The sequence below is a fragment of the Doryrhamphus excisus genome, chromosome 11, assembly GCF_030265055.1.
Source record: "Doryrhamphus excisus isolate RoL2022-K1 chromosome 11, RoL_Dexc_1.0, whole genome shotgun sequence".
Classification (NCBI taxonomy): Eukaryota; Metazoa; Chordata; class Actinopteri; order Syngnathiformes; family Syngnathidae; genus Doryrhamphus; species Doryrhamphus excisus.
The window spans coordinates 5,613,610-5,628,183 of NC_080476.1; the positions used below are offsets into that span (position 1 = coordinate 5,613,610).

A 14,574-nucleotide genomic window follows, 5' to 3' on the forward strand; every position below is an offset into this window, starting at 1 on the left:
TAGATTCCCTCGTGTTCGGATGAGCCACTCACTGAATCAGGTACCCGAGATACTCGTCATTTAGCCCACGTGCATAAAAGCACTCCCCACCGCTCGCTGGTTTTGAACAACTCGTTCATGACTGGCACAGCTCTACTTCTTACAGGGACTTTTAGATTGAAAACACGTCTTTTGTGTGTGTTATTAACAGCACAATCACTAAATAAAGCTCAGCATGCTTTTGTTCTATTGAGATCAACATAAGAGTCATTTGTCTCTCAAATTTGTCATATTGTCTCTCTTGAGTCATAAAAAGGGAATTATGGCGAGACTGAGTTAGTGTGCAGCACTATATCTACTGTACTGCTGCCATCTGTTATTTATGAGCCATCTCTATTTATGGCGATGCATGTTTTTGTGCGAGATGCCCCCAAAAACCCCTTCAATGATGGACTGCAGACAGGACAGCTGTCCACACCCCCTTTCTGCCAGTGACCTATTAATCTATGCAAGAGCCACCATGAAATACTAACTGGAGGACAGGAAAAATAAAGTTGTTATTGTAGACACCCACCATGCAAGAATAAAAAAGCTCACATTTGACTAACACTGTCGTATTTGTGCAGGCCTATGGAGAGGGGTTGAAAGAAGAGAACCCGCAGCAGTGAAAAGATTTATTGAGGCAGAGCCAAAAGGAAGTAGTGACAGGTTGTTTCGAGATTTTAATCTTTACAAATCTTGTTTCTAAAGATTTGTTCATACAAATAGGAACTATTTGATGCCTGTGATACAGAAAAGCACCTGTAGAGGAGACAAGCACTGTGTTTTAAAGCAAGGTGCTGCTCCATAAGGATGAATATAACCTTAAAAAGGTTTAAATAGCCTCTTCCGAAATAATCCACTATTGCACGTTCCTCTAATACTTTTCTCTGTGACGTTTCTCTGTAGCTCTACTTTGAAGATGTACTCACTTGTCTGTGCTTTACCTACATCATAAGACTTGTCAAAGTCTATTCAGGAAAAATACAAAGTAATAATATAAAATACATATTTAGAAAAACAACAATCAACATCATTTGTCAGTGTGCAGTACAAATGTTATGTGCTCACTCTGCCTGGCAACACAATCTCAACTCACCACTTCCTGTATTCTTAATAAGGTAACAGACAACCATATGTGTTTTTCGACTCTTCCAGCTTGCTAATGCTTACAGTTCACGCTGCAAGCCATGTGGCCTGGAGGACTAAATGACTGAAATGACTGAACCCCTGCTGTGCGTTGGCCATGTTGATTTCAGCGTGGTTTCAAGTTCATCTGTTAGAGTTTGGAGCTGGACTTTACTTGACAATGACCACTGAGGTGTTGTGGATAGACTCCATGACGGCAGCCAGGCGACTGCACAGGTCGTGGGCCTGGTTCACATGGACTTTAGGGGGGTCTTTAAGTACCACCGTCTCAGCCGAGCAGTCCAGAACCCTTGGCAGAAACTCACCCAGTTTCATCTGCAGCGAGTCTGAACGGAAAAAACCATAGCGGTTAGCTGTGTTTATTTATCAGATAAGCTCTGTTTGGATCTTACCATCCATGTCCTGGCCCAGACAGCAGCACCACTGGCTGCGGATGCTTTCCATCGTGTCACGGTCCTCCTGCGATAGCTGCGACTCACGGCTCATGAGATGCAGGCAGGGAATGACCACCTCGTCCATGATGGCCACGCCCTCCTCCACCTTGTTCTCCTCCCCACTGGCAAAGAGGCGTGTCGCGCTTTCGTTCAGAGTCTGCAGCATGGGAGTAACACAGACACAAAGAGTTCATACCATTGGGCTTCAGTTGCTCCAAGTGTGATAGTTCTTATTTCCCGGCAGCCTTGAATGCAGCGTTACTCACGATGAGGCATTTCCTCCTGTAAAGTGCAATAAGTGACGTTTCCACGCCACGTTTCTCTCCGCTCCTGAGCAGAGTGGCGTTGGCGTCGTACGCGTGAGCCAGGTAGGTCAGAGCCTCCCGCATCCTGCAATATTAACACAAAACGTCATCCTTTCTAATACATGCCTGTCAAGCCATGATGCAGAAAGACTTACTTCCCGTGCTGGTAGTGCTCCAGTCCGGTTAGCAGGTAGACAAACACGGTCCGGAACATTCTGTAGTCATCATGCCACTGCTGTGGAAGACCACACAACATGACCAACAAAGTTAGCACAAGCAAAGAAAACCAAACACAGTTTTTCAGCATATTACTACTGTATTTGTATCCATCAGCAATCCACTTCTAGAAAAACTATGATGACTTAATACAGTTAAACTTGAGTGTCACATATTACGTGGACGTGGAATATCACCTCTCTGATGGAGAAGCACCCTGAGCTGGTGCTCCAGGTGGAGACGTTCTGGCTTCAATTGTCAGACTGACTTTGATGCACACAACAAGGGGTCTGCATGGAACCAGTCCTCTTGAGAGGAGTTGGACTTTCTCGAGAGGCACCGGGCACCCGGCTCAGAGCTTGTACACTGTATTTTAACCCACGCCTTCAGGTGGGTGGTTGAATCCTGACTGTTGTTTGTACTTATGTGGCAAATAGCAGCTCAGAGTACCCAGCCTTTTTGGATTTCCTACAGGGACTATTAGAGAGTGCTCCTTCGGGGGATTCTCTTCTTCTACTGAGGGACTGCAATGCTCATGTTGGCAGCGACAGTGAGACCTGGAGACATGCCATGTGATTGGGAGGAAAGGCCCCCCCCTGATCTAAACCAGAATGGTGCTTTCTCATTGGACATTTATGCTTGCCCGTAATGAACACCATGTTCAAGCATCAGTGTGTCCATATGTATAGTTGGGATCAGGACACACAGCTTGATGATTGACTCTGTGGTCGTGTTGCGGTGTCTTGCAGACACATGTTTTGGACACTCAGATGAAGATGGGGCAGAGCTGTCAACAGATCACCACCTAGCGGTGAGCTGGCTCCGATCGTGGGGGAGCATACTGGTCAGACCCGGCAGGCCTGTGGGAAAGGTGGGCTATCCTATCTCTGGGACTGTGGTTGTCGAGGACATCGGGGGCGGTGCCTCTGGATTGGCAAACAAGGGTGGTGGTCCCCCTTTTTTAAGAAGGAGGACAGGAGGGTGTATTCCAACTATTGTGGGATCACACTCCTCAGCCATCCTGGTAAGGTCTATTCAGGGGTTCTGGGGAGGAGGGTCCTGCAGATAGTTGAATCTTGATTCAGTGTGGTTTTCACCCTGGTCGTGGAACTGTGGACCAACTCGACACTCTCAGCACGGTTCTTGGGAGTTTGCCCAACCAGTCTATACGTGTTTTATGGACTTAGATAAGGCATTTAACCATGTTCCTCAAGGAATCCTGTGGGGAGTATTCTAGGAAAATGGGGTACCAGACAGGCTGACTTCCTTGAGCCGTGACATACGACTTCTGCAGTAATGCGGACTCTGCATTGGTCTTTTGTAGAGAGGAGGGAGCTGAGTTGAAAGGTGAAGTACCAGTTGATCTACATTCCTAAACTCTCCTATGGCCATGACCTTGGGTAGTGACAGAAAGGACAAGAACGTCCAAAATGAGTCTCCTCTATAGGATGGCTGGGATCTCCCTTAAAACAGGAGAAGCACTGTCATTTGGGAGAGACTTAAGAGTAGTGTCACTGGCCCTCTACATCGAGAGGAGCCAGATTAAATGGCTCCGGCATTCAGTCAGGCTGCCATGGAGAGACTATGGCTGCATTCAATGCAGTTTGAGTTGCGATCATTGACTTCCTCAGCACTTGGTATGATGTCATTGCCGATGTAAAAGAAATCAGTTTACTTTAGTTTCTACAGCTAGGATTCATTCACTCATTCATTTTCTACTGCTTTTTCCTCACAAGGGTCGCGGGGGGTGCTGGAGCCAGCTGTCTTCGGGCGAGAGGCGGGGTACACCCTGGACTGGTCGCCAGCCAATCACAGGGCACATATAGACAAACAACCATTCACACTCACATTCATACCTATGGACAATTTGGAGTCACCAATTAACCTAGCATGTTTTTGGAATGTGGGAGGAAACCGGAGTACCCGGAGAAAACCCACGCATGCACGGGGAGAACATGCAAACTCCACACAGAGATGGCCGAGGGTGGAATTGAACCCTGGTCTCCTAGCTGTGAGGTCTGCACGCTAACCTACAGCTAGGATGATTGTTGAAAAAGTTTACATGAACAAAAATGACAAACAATTAGCCCCTAACATTCACAATTCAGGTGTGCCTGAATGCATCACAGCGTCATTTTTGTATTTTGAATACTACCATATCATGTCCCTTTCAATTTGGTATCAGATTATTATGCAGACTTAAATCATAGCGATTGCAAGTGGACCTACGTAAGTGAAGCTCAAGTTCAACCCATTCAAATGGAAGGATCCCAACACCTGGCTGAAATAAAAGATATGTAGTATCTATTTATCAGTCAAAATGTCACCATGCTAAATAAGAATTACTTATTTATTATAAAGTTAATTAACCAATTTAATCATGTTCAATGTTTCATGTTTATGCAGATTAATAAAGGTTTAAGTGTGCAGGAGTATAGGGTACATGGCTTCAAGTCAAATGTCTGAAGGGGTACATGACTCTGAAAAGTTTGGGAACCACTGGTCTCGGGAGAACAATGAAGGCAAGTCAAACTGCCACTGGAATGCAGGCTAAGTCTCTCAACTGGCATGGGAACGTTTCAGGATCTGCTGGGAGGAGATGGAGGAAGCAGCCGGGGAGCGGGAAGTCTGGGCTTCTCTGCTTAGACTGCTGCCCCCGCGACCCGACCCCGGATAAGCGGAAGAAGATGGATGGATGGAGGATGGATGGATCTCAGACACTATTTCCAAGATCTGCGAAAGCTTTCAAACTCCAGCGGACATCACACACCAGCTTTCATGCTCACCCTTCCCCTGAGATCAAATTACACTGTGGGCTCACTTCTTGGAATTTCAACCCTGCTGACTGCCTTGAATATACAAGATAAACAAGCTAATCATCATCATAATACGTAGTGCATAGAGAACGCAGACAGTACCATGTACTCATCCATATCCATGTCCTCTGGCTTGATGAGGCGAAGCTTGGCTCGGGCTTCCCTCATGATGCTGATGGCTCTGCAGAAATGAACTAGATGCTTTATCATGAAAGTATATTCAATGGCCACAACATTAATAACTGCATGCTATGCTGCATTATATTAACAACCGTTTCTCCTGGAGATGCTCGATATTGGCTTTCTTACCAATACTGAATGTTGTCCAGCACTTAGTTGTCAATACCTACAGTATGTAATAATAAAACAATTCCCCACTGTGGACATACTGAGTGAGCGATGTTGTTGCTGTGTGGCACACTGATGTCAATATTGGCAGAAAAAAACAATACCGAAATTGTTAAATTAATTCCACTCATGCAAAGTGAGTTTTATTATTGTAGTAAAGTGCGCATGTGTGGCGCATGTACAGCGTGATGCTGCAGGCATCCACTAGATGGCAGCATATGCATTCTGTAGAGAGTTCAGTTCGGGCGGGGGTTAAATCCCTACCACAAAGCAATTATTGACATCAAAATAAAATAAATATAAATATAAATATAAAGAAAAGACACACTGACGTGTAATATGTATTACCTTTCATCAAAGCTGAGGTTGCGGTCAGTGAACTGCTCCAGCAGCGTCCTCTCTATGATGCGCTTGGGCGCCTTGTTCTGAAAGAAGTAAACCAGAGCGTGCTGCAGACGAGCATCCTCCCGCGGTGTTGTCTCCTCCTGCGCAAGCTCGTACAAGCGGGAGTACTCTTCGTGGAAGGCCTGGGGAAGATATTGTCATATTGTCATCATAATTTGGATATAAATAAACTCCTCATGTAATGTCACTGAGATGAATGCAGCAGAAAAAAACAGGCAGTGTGTCTAAAAAGATACATTCCAGGCATCTTCACGGACAAGAGACCCACCTTAATGAGTCCAGCCTCGGGACCTTCTGTGTCGAATGTTTGTCTGGCCTTTGCAATGGCCAGGATGATGCCCTGCATAGCTGGAGTCAGCATCATCTGTCAAAGGAGGTGAAGTAACAATCATAAAATCATCTGTACTGCTTTCCATGTAGTTAGATTTATCATCCAACATTTTATCATTATTATTATTGTTTACTACCGTAATTTCTGGTGTATAATCTGCTAATTTTCCTTATGCTTTGAACCTTTCGCATTATATAGTAATGCGGCTAATTTATGGCTAGAAGAACATAAGTTCCCATGATGTTTAGAGTGCAATGTCAGGAAGTTGTGAATTATGAGGCTGTTCAATACTGAACAAGACAGAATTCTGAAGAAGACAACTTTAGTGGTTTTAATTTCCAGGAGGAGGATGAATATGGCAATAAATGCCTTTCCTGGTAGGCTACTGTTTAACTCTTCGTATTACATGCACTGTTTGGCGATGTTGCGACTCATACCGGTGTACTCTACTCTGGAAATGAACAAAGGAGGAGGTGCTACTGTATCTATGAATGTGTTCAATTTGATACAAATTAGACCGGGGTTCAATTAGACTTATCTGTTTCAAGGACTTACCTCTTCATTGTATCCATCTGCATCAGCCCTCACCATGATTCTTCCCACATTGGGGATCTCCACCTCAGAGACCTCATTCTCTGCCTGTCGCCGTCTTGCAGGGACCTGCTCCTCCTGTGGCTCCTCGTCCTTCCGATCTGCTTCATACTGAGTAGGCTCCTCAGAGGAGGGCTCCGGGTCATGTTGAGATTCTTCTTCTTCTTTCTCCTCTCTGTCCTCTTTCTTTAGCAAGAGGTTGCAAGGTGGCTGACTGCTACTGAGCTCCACTTCAGGGCCAGGAGTCTGACAGATAAAGATATGCTGTATAACTAGACATCAAAACAAAATTGACAGTATTTACTAAAAATTCAATGACTGGGTTTTGTGGGCCCTTTATGAGGAATGGTGCACCGTACACTGAAGTCTCCAGAGAGTGATCCTCTTTAGCTCCATATAAAAATGTGTGAAATGCAAGACATCTTGAAAATGTCATGTCGTTCTTTCCCGTCAACACATCAACACAACACTTCCATTCCACCAGCATGCAACATATTCAGCGCAATACTCTTCTTATCATTTGGGATAAGGCTGCACAACACTTTAAACATGGACATTCTTACGGCTCCACTTCACAACTGCTAATCATGTGGTAGCAGTAATTGTACATGACCTTGACTTTATCTGTACCTTACAAATACATTAGAGTCCAGAGCGTGGCTCTCCATCACTATGCTAAGTGATGAAATGAGATCCTTCACCCACGTGTACACATTTTATTTTAGTGGCCTAGAATTTACGACCTATATACAAAACAGGTGGTTTGACAGACTTAACCCACCTGTCTGTGAGACTCCATCTCAGTAGCCGTGGTGGTGGTGGAACGCTGGCTGGGCGTGTGTGTGTCACTGTCTGTGAACTCGCTCTCATCTGCATGGCAGTCAGACGTCTGTGGTGGTGTCGTGACCTCTGCTTCTATTCAGTGAAAGAAAGAAAGCGAAAGAGTTACTTACTGTCTACCAACATTTTGAAACAGGGGTCTCAAATGCAGGATTTTGTGGGCCCCTACTTGACATCAAAGTTTACGTTAGTGTGGCCTGCTTGCCCTGAGTCATTCATTCATTCTCTACCACCTATCCCCACGAGGGTCGCGGGCGTGCTGGAGACGATCCCAGCTGACTTCGAGCCAGAGGCGGGGTACACCCTGGACTGGTCACCAGCCAATCACATATAGGCAAACAACCATTCACACTCACATTCATACCTATGGACAATTTGGAGTCACCAATTAACCTAGCATGTTTTTGGAATGTGGGAGGAAATCGGAGTACCCATGCACGCATATCAACTCTTTAAAATCAAATTAAATTCTCAAGGCATGCTGGGAAGCCGGAAGAACTCCAGGCATACCAATGTGAGGAAAGCAGGTCTCTGTCAGGAAGGAGATGGCAAGAGAAGCTAATGTTTGGAAGAACCATTCATGTTGTGAACTGTTATAAAATAGTGATTGAGAAGATTGCATCAATTATATTTTTTGTGAATACGTGAAACCCTTTTTTGTGGAATAACTGATGGGGCCCCAGCCTCACCCTGCTGCCCCCAAGTAAGTTGAGTTTGGGAAACACATTATAACAGACCTTCTGTTGGTCCTGCCGGCTCCTCATCCCTCTGAACCTCTGGTTGTGGTTCCAAAGCAGCCCCCTGAGCAGGCTCATCAGTCTGAGGTCCTGACTGTGGTGCTGGCTCGACGGGTGCAGAATGCTGTGTGTCATCTATGCTGGCTTTGGGGGGCTCGGCAGGACTTAGCGAGGACTCCCCTTGGGGCGCCGCCGCCTGACACAGCTGCTCCTCCCACTCGCTGAGCTCCTGCTGGAACCAGCGGTTGTCTTGGTGCACATAGCGTCTCAGGATGGGCGGCAGCGAGTCCATGCCATGCAGAACCTGGCCTGTCTCATCATCTGTGTCGTCTGGATAGATGCCAGTCCGTGTCAGAATACACACTACTGCAGACCGCAGGGCACATAGAAAGATGGACAGTACCAGTGATGAGGTGGGGTAGCCTGTTGTCGATGTACATGAGGCAGTAGGCACTGGCGTTGGTCATCCCCCCGAAAGAGTCTCGCTCCAGCTCTTCCCACGAGGACTCTGTGATACTGATGTCGTTGTACTTCATCCAGCGCTGGTTGATGTGGTCATAAATGTATGCCCAATAGTGGCCTGCTGAGGCCTGGCCCTCATGCACAAGTACTGCGTGCAGTTTGTAGGGTACCTAAAAAGACACAAGGTTGCTGTACACAAACAGGATTTTGATGATGGCCTCACAGTTGCAACTAACTCATTTTGTCTCTTGGTCTGTGTTCATAAGATCCTGAATGTGCATGTATGAATGAACAAAGACGTATGGCAGTGGAAAAAAAAGCAGAATAATACAAAAAATATGTCAAATATTACTTGGAAAAATATCTTAATATTAATATTGTTATAAAGTAAATATTGTGGGAATAATTTTACAAGGAAAAAAGATGTATGAAGCTAGACTGAAATAAAGAATCCCTGCAATGATAAAGTTGTCTTTTCTTAAGAAAAAAGCCCAAAGTACAGTATCCATTTCGCACAAAAAAACAGAATAAAGTTAGAATTTTATAAAGTATAAAATGTAAGTATTACAATAAAATGTTAAAAATAGAAGAATAAAGTATTGATTTAGTGACAAAAAAATACTTAATACATACTTAATATACTTTTTGAACGTGGCTGCAGGTGTGATTCTTCGCCAGATTGTCCCTCATACCTTCCTCATGTTTATAAACAATATTCTGTGCATACCTTTCATTGTTTGTCCACTAAGGTTTTTGTGTTTTGTTGTGTTTTCTAAGTGCAGCCTGACATTTTAATGTTTGTGTTTATGTGAACATTCTAGAAAGCTGTGTGTCAGATGGAATAGGGAGAGCATAAACATTACCTGGCAGAGGCTGTTGTCTGAGTACATGCCCTCCAGCGTCTGACTGAGCCTGTCAATGTTGGCTTTTAGTTCTGCCGCACACAAATAGCAAAATAAAGTCCATCAAAACCAGCTGAAGGGTGATAAAACATAACTGTATGAATACTACAAAGTACCATTGATGTCGTTCTCCACCTCCATCCTCCAACGCTGTAGGCAGGTCTTAACAAAGTACAGCTCCTCGTCTGTAATGCTGTGGGGGGCAGGATGGGGTGGGCAGTCAGCAGGGTGTCTGCACTGGGTGAAGGGCTTGTATATGGGGGTGCGTTGGCAGCTGGAAATGAGGCCTTGCTCCTCATCTGCAGGGTCACTGAGTGACGACAGTGTGACACGTTTGATCGACTATTTCCTTTGTATGTTGTGATGTGTACTAACCTGCTGTCTTGGCTGATGTTCTCACTGAGGGGGTGGCTGGGAGGAGTGGGCGAAGAAGAAGGTGGTCTGGTGTCTTCAGCTGGGGAAACACTGGCGGGCTTAGTGGATGCAAACTCCAACACAAACTGAAGCATGTCGGCCAGAGGATACTTGCTGGGTCCCGAGCCGTAATTCTTGTAGCTACATGGAAGTACAGTACAAGTAACGAGTATGAGAACTATAGCCCACAAAATAGGGGATCTCTCCTGCGTACCATTCAAGTTTCTGTTGGAGGGTTGCAAGCTGCTCCTTCAGCTTTTTCACTTCACCTCTCCTCTCATGTGTGGACTGTAAGTTTTTATGAAGGTATCTGCAAATACAATGCAGAGTGTCACAACAGATGAATTCATTTGCAAGAACCTTGTCAAATACTGTCTTTACGATGACACTACTCAACAACAGAGAGTACTGCATTGTACTAAGAGGATGGTACTTCATTACAATACAGTAGGTCCCCACAGGGGACACCCAATTTTTTATGCTCCTGCTAGCTTGATGTTGATTTTCTCCTCACATTTCAGATTTGCATCTGATTTGCATCATTTTATTGCATTTGCAATAAAAGTGACTTAAAATGATTAGATTAGTTTCAACTCTGGCTTCAAATGCCACTGTTTACTCACCACACAATCCAGGTTTAAAGGAAAACTGCACTTTTGGGGAATTTTTGGAAGGATGTTGTAAAGATTTATTGGGGTACAGTGTATATAGTATTCCAGCAGACGCCACTACAAATACTGTACATTGAATGTACATTGAATGTTCACCTGAATCCACATTTCCAGTATTTAGAGCATATTGTGTACCTAAATATCCAAAACATTACAACAAAAACGTGTCACCTGTCCATGTAGATGATTTGTGGAAACTCCAGTTTCTTGTGTATCTTCTCCGGGCGGCCCAGCTGAGTGTTGAACTCAAACCTGGACAGTTCAAACGTCAAAACAGGCGGCAACTTCTTGAACCATCTCTGTAGAAATAAGCATAAGAAATAAGCTACATAGAGTACATCTCTCATTCAGAAAATGTCTGGGCTAAAGCTACCAACCTCTCGACCACATGGAGCGTTATGATCGGTGTGGAGCGACTCAATCTCCCTCTCCACCATGGCGCCTTCCAGGCACTCATCCAGGTTGTTGAAGCCATTTACTTGCAGGGGGTACTGGCCAAACTGCTCAATGTTGCAGAGGATTTTACCTAAACAGAGACACAGATAGATGTAAGTGGTCCATATTGGTCGCAAAATAACGGCAGAAGTTCCATATTTACCCTCTTGCTTCCTCTCAGTTACAAATGTGCCATAGAAAAGTTGCACCATTGGGTTTTGCAGCTTATCTGTTGGGCTGCTGGAAGCAAAACATTATATGAAACGCACATCCAGTTAAGAAGGCTCCTGATAATACATGTGAATGACATGTACTTATGTCTTACTCTCCATTGGCGGCAAGCTGAAAGGCATCCTCTAGCCAGTCAAGCAACTTGTGGGAGAACTCGCTTACATCCTTAAGTTTAAGCAACAAAAAAAAACAACAAATCCATCATTCCATTTCCATTAATGGCATCTTTATACTCATGGTAGAAGATGAAAAAACGCATCTGTGTTTTACCTGCTGGGCCTCACTGGTCCTGAAAGCATCTCGCAGCAGCTCTACAGCAGCGGAGGGGTCGACAAACCTGCGAGTGGAGCCCACCATGAGGGCGAAGAGACACCGCAGCTCCTGCATGAAGGCAATGTTCCTCTTGTCCTGTCAGCACAAATTCAAGATAATGATTAAAATAATTCACTACTCTCAACACAAGTCTGTTAAGGATGATGTAGCTCGAGGGTGTCCAAAATGCGACCTGGGGGCCAGCATTGATTTGTTATTTTCATATTCTAAACACAAAGAAACAAAAACAAACAAAAATTGAAGAAACAGAAGAGTAAAAAGGCTTTCTGTCACAAAAAAAATGTGGGCATTGTTTAACATGAGAATCCAACATTCTAACTACATTTTTAGGTCAGAAAAGTGAAAAAGCATAATAGGTCACCTTTAATAGGAATACATATGATAACAACTAAAATACAGTATATCTAGTACAATGTCTTGGCATGTCAACCTTAGATTGGTTTTGACCTCTTTCTTTTTTTTTTTTTTAGACTTTTCCGCCTGCAGCTTATTTAACTCATTCGCTATCATAGATGTCTATATACATCTTTTGTTTTATTTTGCGCGAGAGGAACAAAGAGGTCATGATGCAACTCCACAATAGAAGAGAGCACAGAGGTACAGTTTTAAGCCGAATAAACGGCCACAAGGTGACAGAAGTGCGAGGGTTGCATCTTTGCCGTATAAAAGAGCGAAGCAACCAGGAAGTAAAAAGGTTTGGAGCCGTGTTGTGCCAAGGAGGTTACGCATACTTGTGCACACACACAGTTCAGTTGCAAATGTGACAATTTGTCAGTCGTTCATCGTAGTATATTTGTGAAATTTTTTTTTTAATGTATAACAACAATTTTTGGGGGTTGTTTATGTTGTGGCATCGTTGCGTAGACACTTCGATACTGATTGTTTGTCCATATGTGCCCTGCCATTGGCAGGCCATAAAAGCGACCCTCGTGAGGATAAGCGGCATAGAAAATGGATGGAAGTCCAAAAAGAAATAGTAGTATGTACTTTATAAAATTATAGCTAACTGAACTCCTAAGTCACTCACACTGCACATAGAATATATATATATATATATATATATATATATATATATATATATATATATATATATATAATATATAGTAATAAATGCATTACCAATAAATAGAATAATTAAATTCATTCATTCTCATTCTACTCCCAGGTCTCCCTTCTAGCATTCATTAGCATTCAATCATTTTTATACTTAATGATGGTTGTGAAAGTTGAGCGGCCAATATTGGTGGGCGTGTCTCATTTTTATGACACTCATTTTCACTTCCATGATGTTGACTTTCCTTTTTAATGGCTCACTGCCACTTGGGAGACACAATGAAGTACAAACAGTTCATTAATAAGCAACGTTACACTTCCTCAATGTGGCAGGCACACACTGCATTCTTGAGCTGCGTGTGGCGCCTACACAACTAATTCCCAACCAGGTCTCACTTTTACGGTCCAAAATTACGTTTATATTTAATTCATGGGAGCGTGTTTTTTTGACAATCGCCTAAATTTATCGCCTATTCCTCCTACGATTTTTCAACCCCCTGATGTAGATGAAAACTCACCGCGTGGCTTTTACACTTGTCCAGGATTTGCTCAGACAGATGGTAGTTGAGAACCAGCCTTCTGAACACAGGCAGGTGGAACAGCGACTGGAACATAAAGAATACATTCAAGCTTGAAAACTGAGTTAATCAGAGAAAAACAGAACAAACAAACAACAAACATTAGTCTTATGGAAATATGAAATCTTACTCTTACTGTTTTTATTTGACTTAACATATTTTACCCCATTGTGTGGTCTATGTGCTTCCTCTGCAGCAAGCATTCTTACTACATGACTACATTGTCATTACTTAACCAGCCATCTAATGTGTCCCAATGATGCGGAGTGAGTCAAGCACTTGATCAGCTTTGAGTGGGGAAATTCAATGGATGCTTATCTCATTGTTACTGTCATTTGTAGCCACAGAGGATTAAACGACGGAATAAGAGCCAGCAGGTGAATGATGTATTCACTTTGGCTCCAATCTGATTGGATCATAATTACATTGTTGGAGGTCAGAGTCGGCAGAAGGGAGGGGGGGTGTATGATTTAGATGTTAACTCCACTGTATCATTTTACCATTGCTACTCTCTTAAATATGCCATTGCACGATGAAGGCCTGACTTCGATGCTGTGAATCGATGCTGAAGCTAAAACAAACACTTACTGTCTGTCCTTGCAGGCTTCAGACTCTGCCCCTGTTGGCTCTCACTATTACATTATCCATTTCACTCCGAGTCTCAAAGATGGCTCCCATTTCTGCTGAGCCACCTGATACTACGGAACACTTTTCGCACCTTGAGGATAGCCTCATGTCTTCATTATGTGATTATATTATTTTGTATTGATCAGTTCAAGTAATGTACACATTATTCCAAACTGTGTTTCTGTAAAGACCTATGACTTTGATAATTATTTAGTAGCAGGTGTTTCTTTGAAGTAAGACATCTGTTTATGGGAGGTGTATGTATGTACAAATGCTTGTGCAAAGGCGGAGCATCCTGGTGAAGTCCATTCCAATTTGTGATTGCTGCACGGCTGTGAGACCATGCTTAAGTGCCATACTTGAATTGATTAGGTCGATATCTTAGAAAGGGGGAAAGTTCACAGCTATAAATGGGTGTTGAGCTGCCTCAGAGAGCTATTTAGAGTCTCATCAAGGAAGAACGGATGCTGAATTGTGTAGTCACACTCAAACTGGCCTTGCTCATCCTCACCTGGATGACGGCGCTGAACCAGCAGGTGTTTCCCACGTTGCGAATGCCGACGGGCCAGTCGTCCTGGCGGATCCAGTCTGCGGGGTTGCACATGTCGCTCTGGGCCTCACATCTCTTCCTCTTGCTTCTCGCAGAGTTCTCCTCGGCACTGGCCTCCAGAGCCCTGC

At 43.9% G+C, this 14,574-nt stretch overlaps 1 protein-coding gene and 1 long non-coding RNA gene across 7 annotated transcripts in view; one reads left to right on the top strand and one right to left on the bottom strand.

Moving 5' to 3' along the window:
• Positions 1-639: 639 nt before the first annotated feature.
• The window catches only part of usp28 (ubiquitin specific peptidase 28), a 47,088-nt gene continuing 33,153 nt past the window's right edge, over positions 640-14,574 (bottom strand). For 4 of the 6 annotated variants that reach the window (XM_058086464.1, XM_058086465.1, XM_058086466.1 and 1 more), the window contains 22 exons: positions 14,408-14,570; positions 13,210-13,296; positions 11,576-11,713; positions 11,400-11,470; positions 11,238-11,314; positions 11,017-11,165; positions 10,811-10,938; positions 10,183-10,278; positions 9,930-10,109; positions 9,671-9,864; positions 9,516-9,586; positions 8,594-8,822; positions 8,191-8,520; positions 7,395-7,528; positions 6,578-6,859; positions 5,960-6,055; positions 5,635-5,813; positions 5,041-5,119; positions 2,062-2,141; positions 1,868-1,991; positions 1,560-1,758; positions 640-1,493 (listed from right to left, as the gene is read on the bottom strand). In XM_058086464.1, the coding sequence (XP_057942447.1) occupies positions 1,318-1,493; positions 1,560-1,758; positions 1,868-1,991; positions 2,062-2,141; positions 5,041-5,119; positions 5,635-5,813; positions 5,960-6,055; positions 6,578-6,859; positions 7,395-7,528; positions 8,191-8,520; positions 8,594-8,822; positions 9,516-9,586; positions 9,671-9,864; positions 9,930-10,109; positions 10,183-10,278; positions 10,811-10,938; positions 11,017-11,165; positions 11,238-11,314; positions 11,400-11,470; positions 11,576-11,713; positions 13,210-13,296; positions 14,408-14,570 (3,262 nt within the window). In that variant the 3' untranslated portion in view covers positions 640-1,317. The remainder of the gene's footprint in view (positions 1,494-1,559; positions 1,759-1,867; positions 1,992-2,061; positions 2,142-5,040; positions 5,120-5,634; positions 5,814-5,959; positions 6,056-6,577; positions 6,860-7,394; positions 7,529-8,190; positions 8,521-8,593; positions 8,823-9,515; positions 9,587-9,670; positions 9,865-9,929; positions 10,110-10,182; positions 10,279-10,810; positions 10,939-11,016; positions 11,166-11,237; positions 11,315-11,399; positions 11,471-11,575; positions 11,714-13,209; positions 13,297-14,407; positions 14,571-14,574) is intronic. The other 2 variants (XM_058086470.1, XM_058086467.1) reach the window with 2 other exon arrangements.
• LOC131137969 (uncharacterized) lies at positions 5,658-7,030 on the top strand. The gene is made up of 2 exons (XR_009132009.1): positions 5,658-6,067; positions 6,679-7,030. It is a non-coding gene; the product is annotated as an uncharacterized LOC131137969 (long non-coding RNA).